Source organism: Coregonus lavaretus (genome assembly GCF_964263955.1).
Source record: "Coregonus lavaretus genome assembly, contig: HAP1_SCAFFOLD_512, whole genome shotgun sequence".
Taxonomy (NCBI): domain Eukaryota; kingdom Metazoa; phylum Chordata; class Actinopteri; order Salmoniformes; family Salmonidae; genus Coregonus; species Coregonus lavaretus.
In genome coordinates, this window is record NW_028163869.1 from 280,598 (window position 1) to 304,876 (window position 24,279).

A 24,279-nucleotide genomic window follows, 5' to 3' on the forward strand; every position below is an offset into this window, starting at 1 on the left:
TACAGTCTAGTCTCTCTGCAGTACAGTCTAGTCTCCCTGCAGTACAGTCTAGTCTCCTTCCAGTGCAGTCTAGTCCCCTTCCAGTGCAGTCTAGTCTCCTTCCAGTACAGTCTAGTCTCCCTGCAGTACAGTCTAGTCTCTCTGCAGTACAGTCTAGTCTCCCTGCAGTACAGTCTAGTCTCCTTCCAGTGCAGTCTAGTCCCCTTCCAGTGCAGTCTAGTCTCCTTCCAGTACAGTCTAGTCTCCCTGCAGTACAGTCTAGTCTCCCTACAGTACAGTCTAGTCTCCTTCCAGTGCAGTCTAGTCTCCTTCCAGTACAGTCTAGTCTCCCTGCAGTACAGTCTAGTCTCCCTGCAGTACAGTCTAGTCTCCTTCCAGTACAGTCTAGTCTCCCTGCAGTACAGTCTAGTCTCCCTGCAGTACATTCTAGTCTCCCTACAGTACAGTCTAGTCTCCCTGCAGTACAGTGTAGTCTCCCTGCAGTACAGTCTAGTCTCCTTGCAGTACAGTCTAGTATCCTTGCAGTACAGTCTAGTCTCCCCACAGTACAGTCTCCCTACAGTACAGTCTAGTCTCCTTGCAGTACAGTCTCCCTGCAGTACAGTCTAGTCTTCTTCCAGTACAGTCTAGTCTCCTTCCAGTACAGTGTAGTCTCCCTTCAGTACAGTCTAGTCTCCCTGCAGTACAGTCTAGTCTCCTTGCAGTAAAGTCTCCCTGCAGTACAGTCTAGTCTCCTTCCAGTACAGTCTAGTCTCCTTCCAGTACAGTCTAGTCTACCTTCAGTACAGTCTAGTCAACCTGCAGTACAGTCTAGTCTCCTTGCAGTACAGTCTAGTCTCCTTCCAGTACAGTCTAGTCTCCCTGCAGTGCAGTCTAGTCTCCCTGCAGTGCAGTCTAGTCTCCTTCCAGTACAGTCTAGTCTCCTTGCAGTACAGTCTAGTCTCCCTGCAGTACAGTGTAGTCTCCCTGCAGTACAGTCTAGTCTCCTTGCAGTAGAGTCTAGTCTCCCTGCAGTACAGTCTAGTCTCCATGCAGTACATTCTAGTCTCCCTGCAGTACAGTCTAGTCTCCCTGTAGTACATTCTAGTCTCCTTCCAGTACAGTCTCCCTGCAGTACAGTCTAGTCTCCTAGCAGTACAGTCTAGTCTCCCTGCAGTACATTCTAGTCTCCTTCCAGTACAGTCTCCCTGCAGTACAGTCTAGTATCCCTACAGTACAGTCTAGTTTCCCTGCAGTACAGTCAAGTCTCCTTCCAGTACAGTCTAGTCTCCCTTCATTACAGTCTAGTCTCCCTGCAGTGCAGTCTAGTCTCCTTCCAGTACAGTCTCCCTGCAGTACAGTCTAGTCTCCCTGCAGTACAGTCTAGTCTCCCTGCAGTACAGTCTAGTCTCCCTGCAGTACAGTCTAGGCTCCTTCCAGTACAGTCTAGTCTCCCTGCAGTACAGTCTAGTCTCCCTGCAGTACAGTCTAGTCTCCCTGCAGTACAGTCTAGTCTCCCTGAAGTACAGTCTAGTCTCCTTCCAGTACAGTCTAGTCTCCCTCCAGTACAGTCTAGTCTCCCTGCAGTACAGTCTAGTCTCCCTGCAGTACAGTCTAGTCTCCTTCCAGTACAGTCTAGTCTCCCTGCAGTACAGTCTAGTTTCCTTCCAGTAAAGTCTAGTCTCCCTGCAGTACAGTCTAGTCTCCCTGCAGTGAAGTCTAGTCTCCTTCCAGTACAGTCTAGTCTCCCTGCAGTACAGTCTAGTCTCCCTGCAGTAGACTCTCCTTCCAGTACAGTCTAGTCTCCCTGCAGTACAGTCTAGTCTCCCTGCAGTACAGTCTAGTCTCCTTCCCGTACAGTATAGTCTCCCTGCAGTACAGTCTAGTCTCCTTGCAGTACAGTCTAGTCTCCTTCCCGTACAGTATAGTCTCCCTGCAGTACAGTCTAGTCTCCTTCCAGTACAGTCTCCCTGCAGTACAGTCTAGTCTCCTTGCAGTACAGTCTAGTCTCCCTGCAGTACAGTCTAGTTTCCCTGCAGTACAGTCTAGTCTCTCTGCAGTACAGTCTAGTCTCCCTGCAGTACAGTCTAGTCTCCCTGCAGTGCAGTCTAGTCTCCTTCCAGTACAGTCTAGTCTCCTTCCAGTACAGTCTAGTTTCCCTGCAGTACAGTCTAGTCTCTCTGCAGTACAGTCTAGTCTCCCTGCAGTACAGTCTAGTCTCCCTGCAGTGCAGTCTAGTCTCCTTCCAGTACAGTCTAGTCTCCTTCCAGTACATTCTAGTCTCCCTGCAGTACAGTCTAGTCTCCCTGCAGTACAGTCTAGTCTCCCTGCAGTGCAGTCTAGTCTCCTTCCAGTACAGTCAAGTCTCCCTGCAGTACAATCTAGTCTCCTTCCAGTACAGTCTAGTCTCCCTGCAGTACAGTCTAGTCTCCTTGCAGTACAGTCTCCCGACAGTACAGTCTAGTTTCCCTGCAGTACAGTCTCCCTAAAGTACAGTCTAGTCTCCCTACAGTACAGTCTAGTCTCCTTGCAGTACAGTCTAGACTCCCTTCAGTACAGTCTAGTCTCCCTGCAGTACAGACTAGTCTCCCTGCAGTGCAGTCTAGTCTCCTTCCAGTACAGTCTAGTCTCCCTGCAGTACAGTCTAGTCTCCCTGCAGTACAGTCTAGTCTCCTTCCCGTACAGTCTAGTCTCCCTGTAGTACAGTCTAGTCTCCTTGCAGTACAGTCTAGTCTCCCTGCAGTACAGTCTAGTTTCCCTGCAGTACAGTCTCTCTGCAGTACAGTCGTCTCCTTGCAGTACATTCTAGTCTCCCTGCAGTGCAGTCTAGTCTCCTTCCAGTACAGTCTAGTCTCCTTCCAGTACAGTCTAGACTCCCTGCAGTATAGTCTAGTCTCCCTGCAGTACAGTTGAGTCTCCCTGCATTGCAGTCTAGTCTCCTTCCAGTACAGTCAAGTCTCCCTGCAGTGCAGTCTAGTCTCCTTCCAGTACAGTCTAGTCTCCTTCCAGTACAGTCTAGACTCCCTGCAGTATAGTCTAGTCTCCCTGCAGTACAGTTGAGTCTCCCTGCATTGCAGTCTAGTCTCCTTCCAGTACAGTCTAGTCTCCCTGCAGTACAGTCTCCCTACAGTACAGTCTAGTTTCCCTGCAGTACAGTCTCCCTACAGTACAGTCTAGTCTCCCTACAGTACAGTCTAGTCTCCTTGCAGTACAGTCTAGACTCCCTTCAGTACAGTCTAGTCTCCCTGCAGTACAGTCTAGTCTCCCTGCAGTGCAGTCTAGTCTCCTTCCAGTACAGTCTAGTCTCCCTGCAGTACAGTCTAGTCTCCTTGCAGTACAGTCTAGTCTCCTTCCTGTACAGTTTAGTCTTCTTGCAGTACAGTCTAGTCTTCTTGCAGTACAGTCTAGTCTCCCTGCAGTACATTCTAGTCTCCTTCCAGTACAGTCTCCCTGCAGTACAGTCTAGTCTCCCTACAGTACAGTCTAGTTTCCCTGCAGTACAGTCAAGTCTCCTTCCAGTACAGTCTAGTCTCCCTTCAGTACAGTCTAGTCTCCCTGCAGTACAGTCTAGTCTCCCTGCAGTACAGTCTAGTCTCCCTGCAGTAGACTCTCCTTCCAGTACAGTCTAGTCTCCCTGCAGTACAGTCTAGTCTCCCTGCAGTACAGTCTAGTCTCCCTACAGTACAGTCTAGTTTCCCTGCAGTACAGTCAAGTCTCCTTCCAGTACAGTCTAGTCTCCCTTCAGTACAGTCTAGTCTCCCTGCAGTACAGTCTAGTCTCCCTGCAGTACAGTCTAGTCTCCCTGCAGTAGACTCTCCTTCCAGTACAGTCTAGTCTCCCTGCAGTACAGTCTAGTCTCCCTGCAGTACAGTCTAGTCTCCCTGCAGTACAGTCTAGTCTCCCTGCAGTACAGTCTAGTCTCCCTGCAGTGCAGTCTAGTCTCCTTCCAGTACAGTCTAGTCTCCTTCCAGTACAGTCTAGACTCCCTGCAGTACAGTCTAGTCTCCCTGCAGTACAGTCTAGTCTCCCTGCAGTGCAGTCTAGTCTCCTTCCAGTACAGTCAAGTCTCCCTGCAGTACAATCTAGTCTCCTTCCAGTACAGTCTAGTCTCCCTGCAGTACAGTCTCCCGACAGTACAGTCTAGTTTCCCTGCAGTACAGTCTCCCTACAGTACAGTCTAGTCTCCTTGCAGTACAGTCTCCCGACAGTACAGTCTAGTTTCCCTGCAGTACAGTCTCCCTACAGTACAGTCTAGTCTCCCTACAGTACAGTCTAGTCTCCTTGCAGTACAGTCTAGACTCCCTTCAGTACAGTCTAGTCTCCCTGCAGTACAGACTAGTCTCCCTGCAGTGCAGTCTAGTCTCCTTCCAGTACAGTCTAGTCTCCCTGCAGTACAGTCTAGTCTCCCTGCAGTACAGTCTAGTCTCCTTCCCGTACAGTCTAGTCTCCCTGTAGTACAGTCTAGTCTCCCTGCAGTACAGTCTAGTTTCCCTGCAGTACAGTCTCTCTGCAGTACAGTCTAGTCTCCTTGCAGTACAGTCTAGTCTCCCTGCAGTGCAGTCTAGTCTCCTTCCAGTACAGTCTAGTCTCCTTCCAGTACAGTCTAGACTCCCTGCAGTATAGTCTAGTCTCCCTGCAGTACAGTTTAGTCTCCCTGCATTGCAGTCTAGTCTCCTTCCAGTACAGTCTAGTCTCCCTGCAGTACAATCTAGTCTCCTTCCAGTACAGTCTAGTTTCCCTGCAGTACAGTCTAGTCTCCCTGCAGTGCAGTCTAGTCTCCCTACAGTACAGTCTAGTCTCCTTCCAGTACAGTCTAGTCTCCCTACAGTACAGTCTAGTCTCCCTACAGTACAGTCTAGTCTCCTTGCAGTACAGTCTAGACTCCCTTCAGTACAGTCTAGTCTCCCTGCAGTACAATCTAGTCTCCCTGCAGTGCAGTCTAGTCTCCTTCCAGTACAGTCTAGTCTACCTGCAGTAAAGTCTAGTCTCCTTGCAGTACAGTCTAGTCTCCTTCCTGTACAGTCTAGTCTTCTTGCAGTACAGTCTAGTCTCCATGCAGTGCAGTCTAGTCTCCTTCCAGTACAGTCTAGTCTCCCTGCAGTACAGTCTCGATGCAGTACAGTCTAGTCTCGATGCAGTACAGTCTAGTCTCCCTGCAGTACATTCTAGTCTCCCTGCAGTACAGTCTAGTCTCCCTGCAGTACATTCTAGTCTCCTTCCAGTACAGTCTAGTTTCCCTGCAGTAACGTCTAGTCTCCCTGCAGTACAGTCTAGTCTCCCTACAGTACAGTCTAGTCTCCCTGCAGTACAGTCTAGTCTCCCTGCAGTACAGTCTAGTCTCCCTGCAGTACAGTCTAGTTTCCCTGCAGTACAGTCTCTCTGCAGTACAGTCTAGTCTCCCTGCAGTACAGTCTAGTCTCCCTGCAGTGCAGTCTAGTCTCCTTCCAGTACAGTCTAGTCTCCTTCCAGTACAGTCTAGACTCCCTGCAGTATAGTCTAGTCTCCCTGCAGTACAGTTTAGTCTCCCTGCATTGCAGTCTCGTCTCCTTCCAGTACAGTCAAGTCTCCCTGCAGTACAATCTAGTCTCCTTCCAGTACAGTCTAGTCTCCCTGCAGTACAGTCTCCCTACAGTACAGTCTAGTCTCCCTGCAGTACAGTCTAGTCTCCTTCCAGTACAGTCTAGTTTCCCTGCAGTACAATCTAGTCTCCTTCCAGTACAGTCTAGTCTCCCTGCAGTACAGTCTCCCTACAGTACAGTCTAGTCTCCCTGCAGTACAGTCTAGTCTCCTTCCAGTACAGTCTAGTTTCCCTGCAGTACAGTCTAGTCTCCTTGCAGTACAGTCTAGTCTCCTTCCAGTACAGTCTAGTCTCCCTGCAGTACAGTCTAGTCTCCTTGCAGTACAGTCTAGTCTCCTTCCTGTACAGTCTAGTCTTCTTGCAGTACAGTCTAGTCTTCTTGCAGTACAGTCTAGTCTCCATGCAGTGCAGTCTAGTCTCCTTCCAGTACAGTCTCCCTGCAGTACAGTCTAGTCTCGATGTAGTACAGTCTAGTCTCGATGCAGTACAGTCTAGTCTCCCTGCAGTACATTCTAGTCTCCCTGCAGTACAGTCTAGTCTCCCTGCAGTACATTCTAGTCTCCTTCCAGTACAGTCTAGTTTCCCTGCAGTAACGTCTAGTCTCCCTGCAGTACAGTCTAGTCTCCTTCCAGTACAGTCTAGTCTCCCTACAGTACAGTCTAGTCTCCCTGCAGTACAGTCTAATCTCCCTGCAGTACAGTCTAGTCTCCCTGCAGTACAGTCTAGTCTCCCTGCAGTACAGTCTAATCTCCCTGCAGTACATTCTAGTCTCCCTGCAGTACAGTCTAGTCTCCCTGCAGTACAGTCTAGTCTCCTTGCAGTACAGTCTAGTCTCCCTGCAGTACAGTCTAGTCTCCCTGCAGTACAGTCTAGTCTCCTTGCAGTACAGTCTAGTCTCCCTGCAGTACAGTCTAGTCTCCCTGCAGTACAGTCTAGTCTCCCTTCAGTACAGTCTAGTCTCCCTTCAGTACAGTCTAGTCTCCCTGCAGTACAGTCTAGTCTCCCTGCAGTACAGTCTAGTCTCCCTGCAGTACAGTCTAGTCTCCCTGCAGTACAGTCTAGTCTCCCTGCAGTACATTCTAGTCTCCTTGCAGTACAGTACTTGCAAATTGACTTACCATAGGGGCTTGGGAATACCATTACATAAAGTAGGCACCTATTTAGTCTGAAAAAATGTGTCGTCAAATTGACTTTAGACAGATGACAAAGTTGTCAATAGCTAGCAAAGTTAGTCAAAAATAGCTAGCAATGCTAACGTTAGCTATTAAAAATCCGGTGGTCTCCCCTCAATCTTAGCTAGCTAGCTAACATTATACTGCATTTAAAGTCAATCTGGCGCCATCAAAATTATGACAAAAGGTTTTCCTACTAATTATTTGCCTCCTTTGGAAACGTCATCGTGTCTTCAAGCCACAGTAATGAACTTTAGACCAACTCTTCATCAGCGGCCAATGGGGATGCGTTGAGTAGAATGTTCAGTGGGCCATCAAACCTAAAACGAACGTCCAAAACATCAAACCTAAAACGAACGTCCAAAACAATATTGTGACGAAACTTGCAATCCATGAATAGTGATGCTTTTGACACCAAGCAAACCTGTTCAAATAAGCAACAATGGGACAAACTACTTTTTACATTTTATTTGTCTATATATACATATATATATTTCTGCCATATATGTCTTAAAAATCCATGTCAACATATTTATCAAGATATATATATATATATATATATATATATATATATATATATATATATATATATATATAGTCTGTAAAAGGCAGATATTTCTAAATAATGTGTCATCAAAAAGAATATTACACAAAACTAGAGGGTTTAAATAAACACTCAAATATTACATTTCTACAAAAAGCTAACCATAAATAACATCACATTATATGCAGGTACTTTACTTAAATCCGTACATGTCCTCATCACTAGTTTCATGTAGCTTTTCTAGAAAATTCATTATCATACAAACTGATAAATCATACAAGTCTGAGAAGACATTTGAGAGACATTGAGACACCTCTTATTGGGGACGAGAAAGTTTATCGCGTTTTCAATAACCCTCATATTTGGAGGACTGTTTATGGAAGCTTGTGCATGTATTTGGTGTAGACGTGGGTAACGTAGTGAATTTGCTGACACAACTGGGTTCCTTTTGTCCTTGTGATATAATGTGAGAAAATGACAAATGACTGGATTCAAACCGATTCAAGCTAGATCCTCTTGATAGTTAACGGTAATTTCCTATAGAGCCGACATATGCAGTTGTCACGACTTCCGCCGAGGCTGCCCCTCCTCCTGGTTCGGGCAGGCTTCGGCGTTCGTCGTCACCGGAGTACTAGCTACTGCCGATCGCATTCTCATCACTCCACTTGTCATGTCTTGTCAATCACGCACACCTGGTGCTCATTCCCCTAATTAGTATGTGTATAAGTGTTCCCTCTGTTCCCCTTGTCTTTGTGAGTGATTGTTGAGTGTGAGAGCGAGTAGCTCGGTCGAGCTACTCTTCATGTTGTACTCGCCTAGAAGGAAGGTTTTCCCTTGGTATAGTTTCGTTTTCACGCTGGGAGCGTTCGATTTATGTAAAAGGAATAAACTCTGGACTTCGGTGTTTTACCTCTTTATTTCATACCTCGTCACAGCAGTGTTTACTGTGAATGCTAACCTCCGCTAACGGGTGAACACTGCCTTTAGAATGTGCCAAACAGGGGCTATCTGATGAAATCCCCGGGCCAATATCTTTTCACCTCAATGAACGGTGAGAAGATCAGAGAACACACCAAAGTAAGGACCACCAAACCTTACAGGAGATACTAGAGAGGAACGGACATTGTTTCAGGATGTCCCCTGATGACTTATTAAAGCTGGAAGCTATTTGATATTTTCCAAGATGGAGATGTTTAGATCACAATTTTGTCAGTGTGTGTGTGTCTGTGTGTGGGCGACTAGTATTGTTTGTAACAACTGACAAAGTGAAATATAAACTTTTCCCCAGAACTGTTTGATGTTGGGGGTTCACCGGAGTGTCTGAAGTCAGGGTACGCCTAAATGGCTGCCTATACATGGATTGTTTATGGCTCTTTAGGCCTAGATTCCATCTGTAGCGCTGAACATCTACTCTATAGTAATTTTTCGATTGAGCCCCGTGCCCAATGACTCTAAGATAACCTGCCTAAATGACTACCGACCCGTAGCACTGACGTCTGTAGCCATGAAGTGCTTTGAAAGGCTGGTCATGGCTCACAGCATTATCCCAGAAACCCTAGACCCACTCCAATTTGCATACCGCCCCAACAGATCCACAGATGATGCAATCTCTATTGCACTCCACACTGCCCTTTCCCACCTGGACAAGAGGAACACCTACGTGAGAATGCTATTCATTGACTACAGCTCAGAGTTCAACACCATAGTGCCCTCAAAGCTCATCACTAAGCTAAGGATCCTGGGACTAAACACCTCCCTCTGCAACTGGATCCTGGACTTCCTGACGGGCCGCCCCCAAGTGGTAAGGGTAGGTAACAACACATCTGCCACACTGATCCTCAACACGGGGGCCCCTCAGGGGTGCGTGCTCAGTCCCCTCCTGTACTCCCTGTTCACCCATGACTGCATGGCCAGGCACGACTCCAACACCATCATTAAGTTTGCCGACGACACAACAGTGGTAGGCCTGATCACCGACAACGATGAGACAGCCTATAGGGAGGAGGTCAGAGACCTGGCCGTGTGGTGCCAGGACAACAACCTCTCCCTCAACGTGACCAAGACAAAGGAGATGATTGTGGACTACAGGAAAAAAAAGAGGACTGAGCACGCCCCCATTCTCATCGACGGGGCTGTAGTGGAACAGGTTGAGAGCTTCAAGTTCCTTGGTGTCCACATCACCAACGAACTATCATGGTCCAAACACACCAAGACAGTCGTGAAGAGGGCACGACAAAGCCTATTCCCCCTCAGGAGACTGAAAAGATTTGGCATGGGTCCTCAGATCCTCAAAAAATTCTACAGCTGCACCATCGAGAGCATCCTGACTGGTTGCATCACCGCCTGGTATGGCAACTGCTTGACCTCCGACCGCAAGGCACTACAGAGGGTAGTGCGTACGGCCCAGTACATCACTGGGGCCAAGCTTCCTGCCATCCAGGACCTCTATACCAGGCGGTGTCAGAGGAAAGCCCTCAAAATTGTCAAAGACTCCAGCCACCCTAGTCATAGACCGTTCTCTCTGCTACCGCACGGCAAGCGGTACCGGAGTACCAAGTCTAGGTCCAAAAGACTTCTCAACAGCTTTTACCCCCAAGCCATAAGACTCCTGAACAGCTAATCATGGCTACCCTGACTATTTGCACTGCCCCCCCACCCCATCCTTTTACGCTGCTGCTACTCTGTTAATTATTTATGCATAGTCACTTTAACTCTGCCCACATGTACATATTACTTCAACTACCTCAACTAGCTGGTGCCCCCGCACATTGACTCTGCACCGGTACCCCCCTGTATATATAGCCTCCCTACTGTTATTTTATTTTACTTCTGCTCTTTTTTTCTCAACACTTTTTTTGTTGTTGTTTTATTTTTACTTTTTTGTTAAAAATAAATGCACTGTTGGTTAAGAGCTGTAAGTAAGCATTTCACTGTAATGTCTGCACCTGTTGTATTCGGCGCATGTGGCCAATACAATTTGATTTGATTTGATTTGACATATGTAGCATTTACCATGAATGCAGTCTCCACGAATGCGTGAACATACAACTATAGCGCTGATCTTCAAGGCAACGGATTTAATCTAGCCCTTCATATAATCTAGCCCTTCATATAATCTAGCCCTTCATATAATCTAGCCCTTCATATAATCTAGCCCTTCATATAATCTAGCCCTTCATTTCTTAATGAATTTGCTGGTCATTGTAAAGAAACATCGCTTTCAAAATGTACTGTTCGATTATGATGCATTTGATAATGGAGTTTAAAACAGGACAATAAATGATTAATTAAGAGGGCACCCTTAGAGAGACTGAGCTGTTGTATGTAAGCATTTACGTTGCTGTTTGACAACTGCTTTGGAATTGGGAGAAAATCCTTAAGACATAGCTCCTGTATATGATGTTGTTGCAGTGAGTGGGATTGGTTCCACTCCAATAGAAGGCTTTTCATTTAACTACTGTAGTTTTAAAGGTTCCAATCAGCATTATATCATTTGAATCACCCAGTATTGGCCCTGGTTCAACAGCAGACTGCCAGTGACCTGTGTGGATGTATTTACCTTCTGCAAGGCCTGCAGTGACTGGCCTCTGTGTTCCCCCAACCCCAGCCTTGCCAGATTACTTTTTGGCTGGTCTGATGTGGGATTTTTCAAATTATGATTTTTCCAACTGACACTACATATTTTGTAATTAAAATGTCCCTAGGACATTTAACACTAAACAGCCACCGAAATCAGATGTTTGGAGGGAATGACGGTGATTTTCAATGTCTGTCAATGTCTGCTTTGAAAAACAAAACATTTTAGATCATCTCCAAGTTGGAAAAAATACAGGAATTACATTCAAATCAGTTATAATAGAGCATCAAATCATACATCCTTATTTCACTTGTTCGATTCAAACACCTAGCCTTCAGAGTCATACTAGACTCCCTGAAGCTCCGCTCTTGTCAGATATATATTTTTGTCTGTGTCATCACCTCTCAAATTCCGAGAGGAAAACTCGGATCAGTCTGCTTTCCAACAGACACAGAGACTAATTCACCTTACAGCAGGACAATAAACTAAAACACAAGGCCAAATCTACAATGGAGTTGCTTACCAAGACGACAGTGAATGTTCCTGAGTGGCCGAGTTACAGTTTTGACTTAAATCGGCTTGAAAATCTATGGCAAGACTTGAAAATGGCTGTCTAGCGATGATCCATTTAGAAAATAATAATGTGCAAATATTGAAAGCCCCCCCAGGTATTTTTTGTATTTCATTTTCAACAAATTTGCCCAAAAATCTACAAACAAGTTTTCACTTCATCTTTATTTTGTGTAGATGGGTGAGAAAAACAATCAATTTAATCCATTTTGAATTCAGGCTGTAACACAACAAAATGTGGAATAAGTCAAGGAGTGTGAATACTTTCTGAAGGCTTCCCTAACCCTAATACTGCACTGGTATTCATATCAGAAGTGTTCTTAACTATATGACTATCTTTTATCTTGTATTTCTATTATTACTCACAATGGGCCTCAGGATCTCGTCACGGTGTCTCTGGGCATTCAAATTGACGTCGATCAAATGCAATTGTGTTCGTTGTCCGTAGCTTATGCCTGCCCATACCATAACCCCACCGCCACCATGGGGCACTCTGTTCACAACGTTGACATCAGCAAACCGCTCGCCCACATGACGCAATACAGGTGGTCTGCGGTTGTGAGGCCGGTTGGACGTACTGCCAAATTCTCTAAAACGATGTTGGAGGCGGCTTATGGTAGAGAAATTAACATTCAATTCTCTGGCAACAGCTCTGGTGGACATTCCTGCAGTCAGCATGCCAATTGCAAGCTTCCTCAAAACTTGAGACATCTGTGGCATTGTGTTGTGTGAAAAAACTGCACATTTTAGAGTGGCCTTTTATTGTCCCCAGCACAAGGTGCAACTGTGTAATGATCATGCTGTTTAATCAGCTTCTTGATATGCCACACCTGTCAGGTGGATGGATTATCTTGGCAAATGAGAAATGCTCACTAACAGGGATATAAACAAATGTGTGCACAACATTTCAGAGAAATAAGCTTTTTGTGCGTATGGAAAATGTCTAGGATATTTTATTTCAGCTCATGAAACATGGGACCAACACTTTACATGTTGCGTTTATATTTTTGGTTCAGTTTGGGGGAAGGGTATGTTACAGAATAACCTTTGCATATATTCTCTCAAGAAAGGAATCTTTAGAAAATAAGCAAAGTAGATAGGTTTTTACCAAACAATTTTACATTGCAAAGTGTATTCATTGTTACATAATAAGTGTATTACTTACATAATTTACTTTGATTGGTTGATTCAGAGTGAAAAATATAAATACCCACCTATACCATAACAGAACCATCTAGTGTATATACCATCTGTACTGTATCCACTGAGTATACAAAACATTTACAACACTTTCCTAATATTGATACTCACGGGAAACTGTTGATCATGAAAGACCCAGCAGCGTGGCAGTTCTTGACACACTCAAACAGGTTCGCCTGGCACCTACTACCATAACCCGTTCAAAGGCACTTTTGTCTTGTCCATTCACCGTCTGAATGGCACACATACACAATCCATGTCTCAATTGTCTCAAGTCTTAAAAATCCTTCTTTAACCGGTCTCCTCCCCTTCATCTACACTGATTTGAAGTGGATTTAACAAGTGACATCAATAAGGGATCATAGCTTTCACCTGGATTCACCTGGTCAGTCTATGTCATGGAAAGAGCAGGTGTTCTTAATGTTTTGTACACTCAGTGTATATACACATGTTAGCAGGCGTACAAAGACTAAACATCTCCTGAAATAGCTTGGGATCTGTCCCTTTAGTGTGGACCAGCGCCTTATACACTCACTGGCCGGTTTATTGTCCATTACCGGGTCGGACCCCCCTTTGCATCCAGAACAGCCTCAATTCTTCAGGCATGGATTCTACAAGTCGGAAACGTTCCACAGGGATGTTGGTCCATGCTGACGCGATGTCATCACGCAGTTGCTACAGATTGGACGGCGGTAAACCAGCCTGTACCGTTGACACCAGGCTGGATAGGGTCATGGACTCATGCTGCTTACGCCAAATCCTGACTCTGACATCAGCATGACGCAACAGGACCTGGGATTCGTCAGACCAGGAAACATTTTTTTTCCCCTCCTCAGTTGTCCAGTGTTGGTGATGGCGTGCCCACTGGAGCCACTTCTTCTTGTTTTTAGCTGATAGGAGTGGAACCCGGTGTGGTCGTCTGCCGCTATAGCCCATCGGTGACAAGGAACGATAAATTGTGCGTTCACTGTACTGCTCCGTTATTTGTGTGTTTGTGACCCGCCTGTTAGCTTGCACGATTCTTGCCATTCTCCTTTGACCTCTCTCATCAACGAGCTGTTTTCACCCACGGGACTACAACTGACTGGATGCTTTTTGTCAATATTGCCCATGGGGAGCTAACATCGCCTGCTCCCAAGCGTTCTCACTACTTAGAATGGGGAGCTAACATCGCCTGCTCCCAAGCGTTCTCACTACTTAGAATGGGGAGCTAACATCGCCTGCTCCCAAGCGTTCTCACTACTTAGAATGGGGAGCTAACATCGCCTGCTCCCAAGCGTTCTCACTACTTAGAAAAACTCAATATTGCCCATGGGGAGCTAACATCGCCTGCTCCCAAGCGTTCTCACTACTTAGAAAAACTCAATATTGCCCATGGGGAGCTAACATCGCCTGCTCCCAAGCGTTCTCACTACTTAGAAAAACTCAATATTGCCCATGGGGAGCTAACATCGCCTGCTCCCAAGCGTTCTCACTACTTAGAAAAACTCAATATTGTTGGGCTTCCCTCGTGTCCCTTTTCATAACAGCGCTAGCAGCCACACGAGTGAGTGAGTGAGCGACTGCTAGCTAACTACTGACCGGAACATTAAGCTAGCCAGGACAAACTGACTATACAGCTACAAGCAGTGAGTGGAGTTACAAACGGACTATACTAAACAAGTTAAATGTTTTCCACACACATAGCTACGTGTAGCCTACTTGGACCCTGGTCCCCACATTTCCCACGTTGAATAGCCTGGAGCCACAGGGCTCTTCTCGCAGGCTCTATTTCCCCACATTTCCCACGTTGAATAGCCTGGAGCCACAGGGCTCTTCTCGCAGGCTCTATTTCCCCACATTTCCCACGTTGAATAGCCTGGAGCCACAGGGCTCTTCTCGCAGGCTCTATTTCCCCACATTTCCCACGTTGAATAGCCTGGAGCCACAGGGCTCTTCTCGCAGGCTCTATTTCCCTATATTTCCCTACGTGAGAGCATTGCAGACCATAGGTCGGGATTTTTGACCTGGTTACATTGAACAACACAGCAGCTTTTCGGCATGTATTGTTATTGATATTTTACACTGGGGGTCAATAGAAAATGATGTTTGTTTTCCCCAATTTGTGGGCGTGGTTGAGGGGGATTCCTTATTATTATGTAAATATCAACTCAGAGTATTGTATTATCATGTAAATGCATCATAATGCATAAACCTCAACGTCCTAACTCTCTATACACATGGCTCTGGACCAGCTAGAGACCATTCCAAACAAGTTCATTATTTTAGCTGCAAAGCCTTCGTTGACCCTATTTTAGGAGATCGCTGGTCAACAAGTGAATTGAAATGAGATGCATGTGCAATCCATCTCTGATCTGGTCTATAGCAGTTATCTCTGATGTGGCCTATACCAGTTATCTCTGATGTGGCCTATACCAGTTATCTCTGATGTGGCCTATACCAGTTATCTCTGATGTGGCCTATACCAGTTATCTCTGATCTGGCCTATACCAGTTATCTCTGATGTGGCCTATACCAGTTATCTCTGATGTGGCCTATACCAGTTATCTCTGATGTGGCCTATACCAGTTACAGTGAGGGAAGAAAGTATTTGATCCCCTGCTGATTTTGTACGTTTGCCCACTGACAAATAAATTATCAGTCTATAATTTTAATGGTAGGTTTATTTGAACAGTGAGAGACAGAATAACAACAAAAAAATCCAGAAAAACGCATGTCAAAAATGTTATAAATTGATTTGCATTTTAATGAGGGAAATAAGTATTTGACCCCCTCTCAATCAGAAAGATTTCTGGCTCCCAGGTGTCTTTTATACAGGTAACGAGCTGAGATAAGGAGCACACTCTTAAAGGGAGTGCTCCTAATCTCAGTTTGTTACCTGTATAAAAGACACCTGTCCACAGAAGCAATCAATCAATCAGATTCCAAACTCTCCACCATGGCCAAGACCAAAGAGCTCTCCAAGGATGTCAGGGACAAGATTGTAGACCTACACAAGGCTGGAATGGGCTACAAGACCATCCCCAAGCAGCTTGGTGAGAAGGTGACAACAGTTGGTGCGATTATTCGCAAATGGAAGAAACACAAAATAACTGTCGATCTCCCTCGGCCTGGGGCTCCATGCAAGATCTCACCTCGTGGAGTTGCAATGATCATGAGAACGGTGAGGAATCAGCCCAGAACTACACAGGAGGATCTTGTCAATGATCTCAAGGCAGCTGGGACCATAGTCACCAAGAAAACAATTGGTAACACACTACGCCATGAAGGACTGAAATCCTGCAGCGCCCGCAAGGTCCCCCTGCTCAAGAAAGCACATATACAGGGCCGTCTGAAGTTTGCCAATGAACATCTGAATGATTCAGAGGAGAACTGGGTGAAAGTGTTGTGGTCAGATGAGACCAAAATCGAGCTCTTTGGCATCAACTCAACTCGCCGTGTTTGGAGGAGGAGGAATGCTGCCTATGACCCCAAGAACACCATCCCCACCGTCAAACATGGAGGTGGAAACATGATGCTTTGGGGGTGTTTTTCTGACAGGACAACTTCACCACATCAAAGGGACGATGGACGGGGCCATGTACTGTCAAATCTTGGGTGAGAACCTCCTTCCCTCAGCCAGGGCATTGAAAATCGGTTGTGGATGGGTATTCCAGCATGACAATAACCCAAAACACACGGCCAAGGCAACAAAGGAGTGGCTCAAGAAGAGGCACATTAAGGTCCTGGAGTGGCCTAGCCAGTCTCCAGACCTTAATCCCATAGAAAATCTGTGTAGGGAGCTGAAGTTTTGAGTTGCCAAACGTCAGCCTTGAAACCTTAATGACTTGGAGAAGATCTGCAAAGAGGAGTGGAACAAAATCCCTCCTGAGGTGTGTGCAAATCTGGTGGCCAACTACAAGAAACCTCTGACCTCTGTGATTGCCAACAAAGGTTTTGCCACCAAGTACTAAGTCATGTTTTGCAGAGGGGTCAAATACTTATTTCCCTCATTAAAATGCAAATCAATTTATAACATTTTTTACATGCGTTTTTCTGGAAAATGTTGTTGTTATTCTGTCTCTCACTGTTCAAATAAACCTACCATTAAAATTATAGACTGATCATGTCTTTGTCAGTGGGCAAACGTACAAAATCAGCAGGGGATCAAATACTTTTTTCCCTCACTGTATCTCTGATGTGGCCTATACCAGTTATCTCTGATGTGGCCTATACCAGTTATCTCTGATCTGGACTATACCAGTTATCTCTGATGTGGCCTATACCAGTTATCTCTGATGTGGCCTATACCAGTTATCTCTGATGTGGCCTATACCAGTTATCTCTGATCTGGACTATACCAGTTCTCTCTGATCTGGACTATACCAGTTCTCTCTGATCTGGACTATACCAGTTATCTCTGATGTGGCCTATACCAGTTATCTCTGATGTGGCCTATACCAGTTATCTCTGATGTGGCCTATACCAGTTATCTCTGATGTGGCCTATACCAGTTATCTCTGATCTGGACTATACCAGTTCTCTCTGATCTGGACTATACCAGTTATCTCTGATCTGGCCTATACCAGTTATCTCTGATCTGGCCTATACCAGTTATCTCTGATCTGGACTATACCAGTTATCTCTGATCTGGCCTATACCAGTTATCTCAGGTTTTACTAAAACACAGCATGGAGAGCAAATACTTTTTTTTACTGACAAACAGGTCAAAACTTTTCCAAAGTGTCATGACTACAGCATCCATTATCTGAATACATTCACAACCCCGATTATATACATTGACTACTACACAGTGTTATACTATTAATGTCTTGATAATTACTAAAAGCCATTCTGTGCTGGCCCTCGTAAAGGGAGAATACAGACCTATATCTTTCTGCAGAGATGAGATGTAATGCAAGTGGTGCTGAGTAACTGGTAACTTTCCTGAGTTGATGAAATAAAATAAAAAAAATTTAAAACACCAAAAATAAAAACACAAAACAATGACAGTATGTCTTTCTTTAAATAGCATGACTCCTCTGAGGACAGTGTGTAGAGTCTTTGGTCACATTTCCCATGATGCTTCCTTCTGCGCTAAGTTGCTTCGCTGGAACGGAGACGGTAACCGTGGTGACGCTCTACGCCGCCGAGAAGTTAGATCTGATAGAATCTTCTCGTAACTGACGACGCTTCCCGATGTCACGTTCCTCCCTCGCCGTGCGCCTCTCAATGGTTATAGTGTAGTTCTTCCTGTTAGGAAAAAAACAAAAGGCTTTGAGTTCATCTTCACATTCATTACACTTTTATTTAGACCAGGCAAGTAATTTTGTTTACGGTGATGATTACCCTACAGCTGTCATGTCTGTATTCCCCCTATAGCTGTCATGTCTGTATTCCCCCTATAGCTGTCATGTCTGTATTCCCCCTATAGCTGTCATGTCTGTATTCCCCCTATAGCTATCATGTCTGTATTCCCCCTATAGCTGTCATGTCTGTATTCCCCCTATAGCTGTCATGTCTGTATTCCCCCTATAGCTGTCATGTCTGTATTCCCCCTATAGCTGTCATGTCTGTATTCCCCCTATAGCTGTCATGTCTGTATTCCTCCTATAGCTGTCATGTCTGTATTCCTATAGCTGTCATGTCTGTATTCCTATAGCTGTCATGTCTGTATTCCCCCTATAGCTGTCATGTCTGTATTCCTATAGCTGTCATGTCTGTATTCCCCCTATAGCTGTCATGTCTGTATTCCCCCTATAGCTGTCATGTCTGTATTCCTATAGCTGTCATGTCTGTATTCCCCCTATAGCTGTCATGTCTATATTCCTATAGCTGTCATGTCTGTATTCCCCCTATAGCTGTCATGTCTGTATTCCCCCTATAGCTGTCATGTCTGTATTCCTCCTATAGCTGTCATGTCTGTATTCCTATAGCTGTCATGTCTGTATTCCCCCTATAGCTGTAATGTCTGTATTCCCCCTATAGCTGTCATGTCTGTATTCCTCCTATAGCTGTCATGTCTGTATTCCCCCTATAGCTGTCACGTCTGTATTCCTCCTATAGCTGTCATGTCTGTATTTCCCCTATAGCTGTCATGTCTGTATTCCCCCTATAGCTGTCATGTCTGTATTCCCCCTATAGCTGTCATGTCTGTATTCCCCCTATAGCTGTCATGTCTGTATTCCTCCTATAGCTGTCATGTCTGTATTCCCCCTATAGCTGTCATGTCTGTATTCCTATAGCTGTCATGTCTGTATTCCCCCTATTGCTGTCATGTCTGTATTCCCCCTATAGCTGTCATGTCTGTATTCCTCCTATAGCTGTCATGTCTGTATTCCCCCTATAGCTGTCATGTCTGTATTCCTCCTATAGCTGTCATGTCTGTATTCCCCCTATAGCTGTCATGTCTGTATTCCCCCTATAGCTGTCATGTCTGTATTCCTATAGCTGTCATGTTTGTATTCCTCCTATAGTTGTCATGTCTGTATTCCTATAGCTGTCATGTCTGTATTCCCCCTATAGCTGTCATGTCTGTATTCCCCCTATAGCTGTCATGTCTGTATTCCTCCTATAGCTGTCATGTCTGTATTCCCCCTATAGCTGTCACGTCTGTATTCCTCCTATAGCTGTCATGTCTGTATTTCCCCTATAGCTGTCATGTCTGTATTCCCCCTATAGCTGTCATGTCTGTATTCCCCCTATAGCTGTCATGTCTGTATTCCCCCTATAGCTGTCATGTCTGTATTCCTCCTATAGCTGTCATGTCTGTATTCCCCCTATAGCTGTCATGTCTGTATTCCTATAGCTGTCATGTCTGTATTCCCCCTATTGCTGTCATGTCTGTATTCCCCCTATAGCTGTCATGTCTGTATTCCTCCTATAGCTGTCATGTCTGTATTCCCCCTATAGCTGTCATGTCTGTATTCCTCCTATAGCTGTCATGTCTGTATTCCCCCTATAGCTGTCATGTCTGTATTCCCCCTATAGCTGTCATGTCTGTATTCCTATAGCTGTCATGTTTGTATTCCTCCTATAGTTGTCATGTCTGTATTCCCCCTATAGCTGTCATGTCTGTATTCCCCCTATAGCTGTCATGTCTGTATTCCCCCTATAGCTGTCATGTCTGTATTCCCCCTATAGCTGTCATGTCTGTATTCCCCCTATAGCTGTCATGTCTGTATTCCCCCTATAGCTGTCATGTCTGTATTCCTCCTATAGCTGTCATGTCTGTATTCCCCCTATAGCTGTCATGTCTGTATTCCCCTTATAGCTGTCATGTCTGTATTCCTATAGCTGTCATGTCTGTATTCCCCCTATAGCTGTCATGTCTGTATTCCCCCTATAGCTGTCATGTCTGTATTCCTCCTATAGCTGTCATGTCTGTATTCCTATAGCTGTCATGTCTGTATTCCCCCTATAGCTGTCATGTCTGTATTCCTCCTATAGCTGTCATGTCTGTATTCCCCCTATAGCTGTCATGTCTGTATTCCTATAGCTGTCATGTCTGTATTCCTCCTATAGCTGTCATGTCTGTATTCCCCCTATAGCTGTCATGTCTGTATTCCTCCTATAGCTGTCATGTCTCTATTCCCCCTATAGCTGTCATGTCTGTATTCCCCCTATAGCTGTCATGTCTGTATTCCTATAGCTGTCATGTCTGTATTCCCCCTATAGCTGTCATGTCTGTATTCCCCCTATAGCTGTCATGTCTGTATTCCTCCTATAGCTGTCATGTCTCTATTCCCCCTATAGCTGTCATGTCTGTATTCCCCCTATAGCTGTCATGTCTGTATTCCTCCTATAGCTGTCATGTCTGTATTCCCCCTATAGCTGTCATGTCTGTATTCCTCCTATAGCTGTCATGTCTGTATTCCTATAGCTGTCATGTCTGTATTCCCCCTATAGCTGTCATGTCTGTATTCCTCCTATAGCTGTCATGTCTGTATTCCCCCTATAGCTGTCATGTCTGTATTCCTCCTATAGCTGTCATGTCTGTATTCCCCCTATAGCTGTCATGTCTGTATTCCCCCTATAGCTGTCATGTCTGTATTCCCCCTATAGCTGTCATGTCTGTATTCCCCCTATAGCTGTCATGTCTGTATTCCCCCTATAGCTGTCATGTCTGTATTCCCCCTATAGCTGTCATGTCTGTATTCCTATAGCTGTCATGTCTGTATTCCCCCTATAGCTGTCATGTCTGTATTCCCCCTATAGCTGTCATGTCTGTATTCCTATAGCTGTCATGTCTGTATTCCCCATATAGCTGTCATGTCTGTATTCCCCCTATAGCTGTCATGTCTGTATTCCCCCTATAGCTGTCATGTCTGTATTCCCCCTATAGCTGTCATGTCTGTATTCCCCCTATAGCTGTCATGTCTGTATTCCTCCTATAGCTGTCATGTCTGTATTCCTATAGCTGTCATGTCTGTATTCCTATAGCTGTCATGTCTGTATTCCTCCTATAGCTGTCATGGCTGTATTCCCCCTATAGCTGTCATGTCTGTATTCCCCCTATAGCTGTCATGTCTGTATTCCCCCTATAGCTGTCATGTCTGTATTCGTATAGCTGTCATGTGTGTATTCCCCCTATAGCTGTCATGTCTGTATTCCCCCTATAGCTGTCATGTCTGTATTCCTATAGCTGTCATGTCTGTATTCCCCCTATAGCTGTCATGGCTGTATTCCCCCTATAGCTATCATGTCTGTATTCCCCCTATAGCTGTCATGTCTGTATTCCTCCTATAGCTGTCATGGCTGTATTCCCCCTATAGCTATCATGTCTGTATTCCCCCTATAGCTGTCATGTCTGTATTCCCCCTATAGCTGTCATGTCTGTATTCCCCCTATAGCTGTCATGTCTGTATTCCCCCTATAGCTGTCATGTCTGTATTCCCCTTATAGCTGTCATGTCTGTATTCCTATAGCTGTCATGTCTGTATTCCTCCTATAGCTGTCATGTCTGTATTCCTCCTATAGCTGTCATGCCTGTATTCCCCCTATAGCTGTCATGCCTGTATTCCCCCTATAGCTGTCATGCCTGTATTCCCCCTATAGCTGTCATGTCTGTATTCCCCCTATAGCTGTCATGTCTGTATTCCTATAGCTGTCATGTCTGTATTCCCCCTATAGCTGTCATGTCTGTATTCCCCCTATTGCTGTCATGTCTGTATTCCCCCTATAGCTGTCATGTCTGTATTCCCCCTATAGCTGTCATGTCTGTATTCCCCCTATAGCTGTCATGTCTGTATTCCTCCTATAGCTGTCATGTCTGTATTCCCCCTATAGCTGTCATGTCTGTATTCCCCCTATAGCTGTCATGTCTGTATTCCTCCTATAGCTGTCATGTCTGTATTCCCCCTATAGCTGTCATGTCTGTATTCCTCCTATAGCTGTCATGTCTGTATTCCCCCTATAGCTGTCATGTCTGTATTCCTATAGCTGTCATGTATGTATTCCCCCTACAGCTGTCATGTCTGTATTCCTCCTATAGCTGTCATGTCTGTATTCCTATAGCTGTCATGTATGTATTCCCCCTATAGCTGTCATGTCTGTATTCCTATAGCTGTCATGTCTGTATTCCTCCTATAGCTGTCATGTCTGTATTCCCCCTATAGCTGTCATGTCTGTATTCCTCCTATAGCTGTCATGTCTCTATTCCCCCTATAGCTGTCATGTCTGTATTCCCCCTATAGCTGTCATGTCTGTATTCCTCCTATAGCTGTCATGTCTGTATTCCCCCTATAGCTGTCATGTCTGTATTCCTCCTATAGCTGTCATGTCTGTATTCCTATAGCTGTCATGTCTGTATTCCCCCTATAGCTGTCATGTCTGTATTCCTCCTATAGCTGTCATGTCTGTATTCCTCCTATAGCTGTCATGTCTGTATTCCCCCTATAGCTGTCATGTCTGTATTCCTATAGCTGTCATGTCTGTATTCCCCCTATAGCTGTCATGTCTGTATTCCTATAGCTGTCATGTCTGTATTCCTATAGCTGTCATGTCTGTATTCCCCCTATAGCTGTCATGTCTGTATTCCTCCTATAGCTGTCATGTCTGTATTCCTCCTATAGCTGTCATGTCTGTATTCCTATAGCTGTCATGTCTGTATTCCCCCTATAGCTGTCATGTCTGTATTCCTATAGCTGTCATGTCTGTATTCCTATAGCTGTCATGTCTGTATTCCTCCTATAGCTGTCATGGCTGTATTCCTATAGCTGTCATGTCTGTATTCCTCCTATAGCTGTCATGTCTGTATTCCCCCTATAGCTGTCATGTCTGTATTCCTCCTATAGCTGTCATGTCTGTATTCCTATAGCTGTCATGTCTGTATTCCTATAGCTGTCATGTCTGTATTCCCCATATAGCTGTCATGTCTGTATTCCCCCTATAGCTGTCATGTCTGTATTCCCCCTATAGCTGTCATGTCTGTATTCCCCCTATAGCTGTCATGTCTGTATTCCCCCTATAGCTGTCATGTCTGTATTCCTCCTATAGCTGTCATGTCTGTATTCCTCCTATAGCTGTCATGTCTGTATTCCTATAGCTGTCATGTCTGTATTCCCCCTATAGCTGTCATGTCTGTATTCCTATAGCTGTCATGTCTGTATTCCTATAGCTGTCATGTCTGTATTCCTCCTATAGCTGTCATGGCTGTATTCCTCCTATAGCTGTCATGTCTGTATTCCCCCTATAGCTGTCATGTCTGTATTCCTCCTATAGCTGTCATGTCTGTATTCCCCCTATAGCTGTCATGTCTGTATTCCCCCTATAGCTGTCATGTCTGTATTCCTCCTATAGCTGTCATGTCTGTATTCCTATAGCTGTCATGTCTGTATTCCTATAGCTGTCATGTCTGTATTCCTCCTATAGCTGTCATGGCTGTATTCCCCCTATAGCTGTCATGTCTGTATTCCCCCTATAGCTGTCATGTCTGTATTCCCCCTATAGCTGTCATGTCTGTATTCGTATAGCTGTCATGTGTGTATTCCTATAGCTGTCATGTCTGTATTCCCCCTATAGCTGTCATGGCTGTATTCCCCCTATAGCTATCATGTCTGTATTCCCCCTATAGCTGTCATGTCTGTATTCCTCCTATAGCTGTCATGGCTGTATTCCCCCTATAGCTATCATGTCTGTATTCCCCCTATAGCTGTCATGTCTGTATTCCCCCTATAGCTGTCATGTCTGTATTCCCCCTATAGCTGTCATGTCTGTATTCCCCCTATAGCTGTCATGTCTGTATTCCCCTTATAGCTGTCATGTCTGTATTCCTATAGCTGTCATGTCTGTATTCCTCCTATAGCTGTCATGTCTGTATTCCTCCTATAGCTGTCATGCCTGTATTCCCCCTATAGCTGTCATGCCTGTATTCCCCCTATAGCTGTCATGCCTGTATTCCCCCTATAGCTGTCATGTCTGTATTCCCCCTATAGCTGTCATGTCTGTATTCCTATAGCTGTCATGTATGTATTCCCCCTATAGCTGTCATGTCTGTATTCCCCCTATAGCTGTCATGTCTGTATTCCCCCTATTGCTGTCATGTCTGTATTCCCCCTATAGCTGTCATGTCTGTATTCCCCCTATAGCTGTCATGTCTGTATTCCCCCTATAGCTGTCATGTCTGTATTCCTCCTATAGCTGTCATGTCTGTATTCCCCCTATAGCTGTCATGTCTGTA

General features: G+C 45.1%; 1 protein-coding gene across 1 annotated transcript in view; it reads right to left on the reverse strand.

Moving 5' to 3' along the window:
* Positions 1-17,293: 17,293 nt before the first annotated feature.
* The window catches only part of LOC311117692 (atrial natriuretic peptide receptor 3-like), a 44,352-nt gene continuing 37,366 nt past the window's right edge, over positions 17,294-24,279 (reverse strand). The window contains exon 7 of the mRNA XM_084192621.1: positions 17,294-17,852. Coding sequence (XP_084048747.1) covers positions 17,741-17,852 — 112 coding nt within the window. The 3' untranslated portion in view covers positions 17,294-17,740. The remainder of the gene's footprint in view (positions 17,853-24,279) is intronic.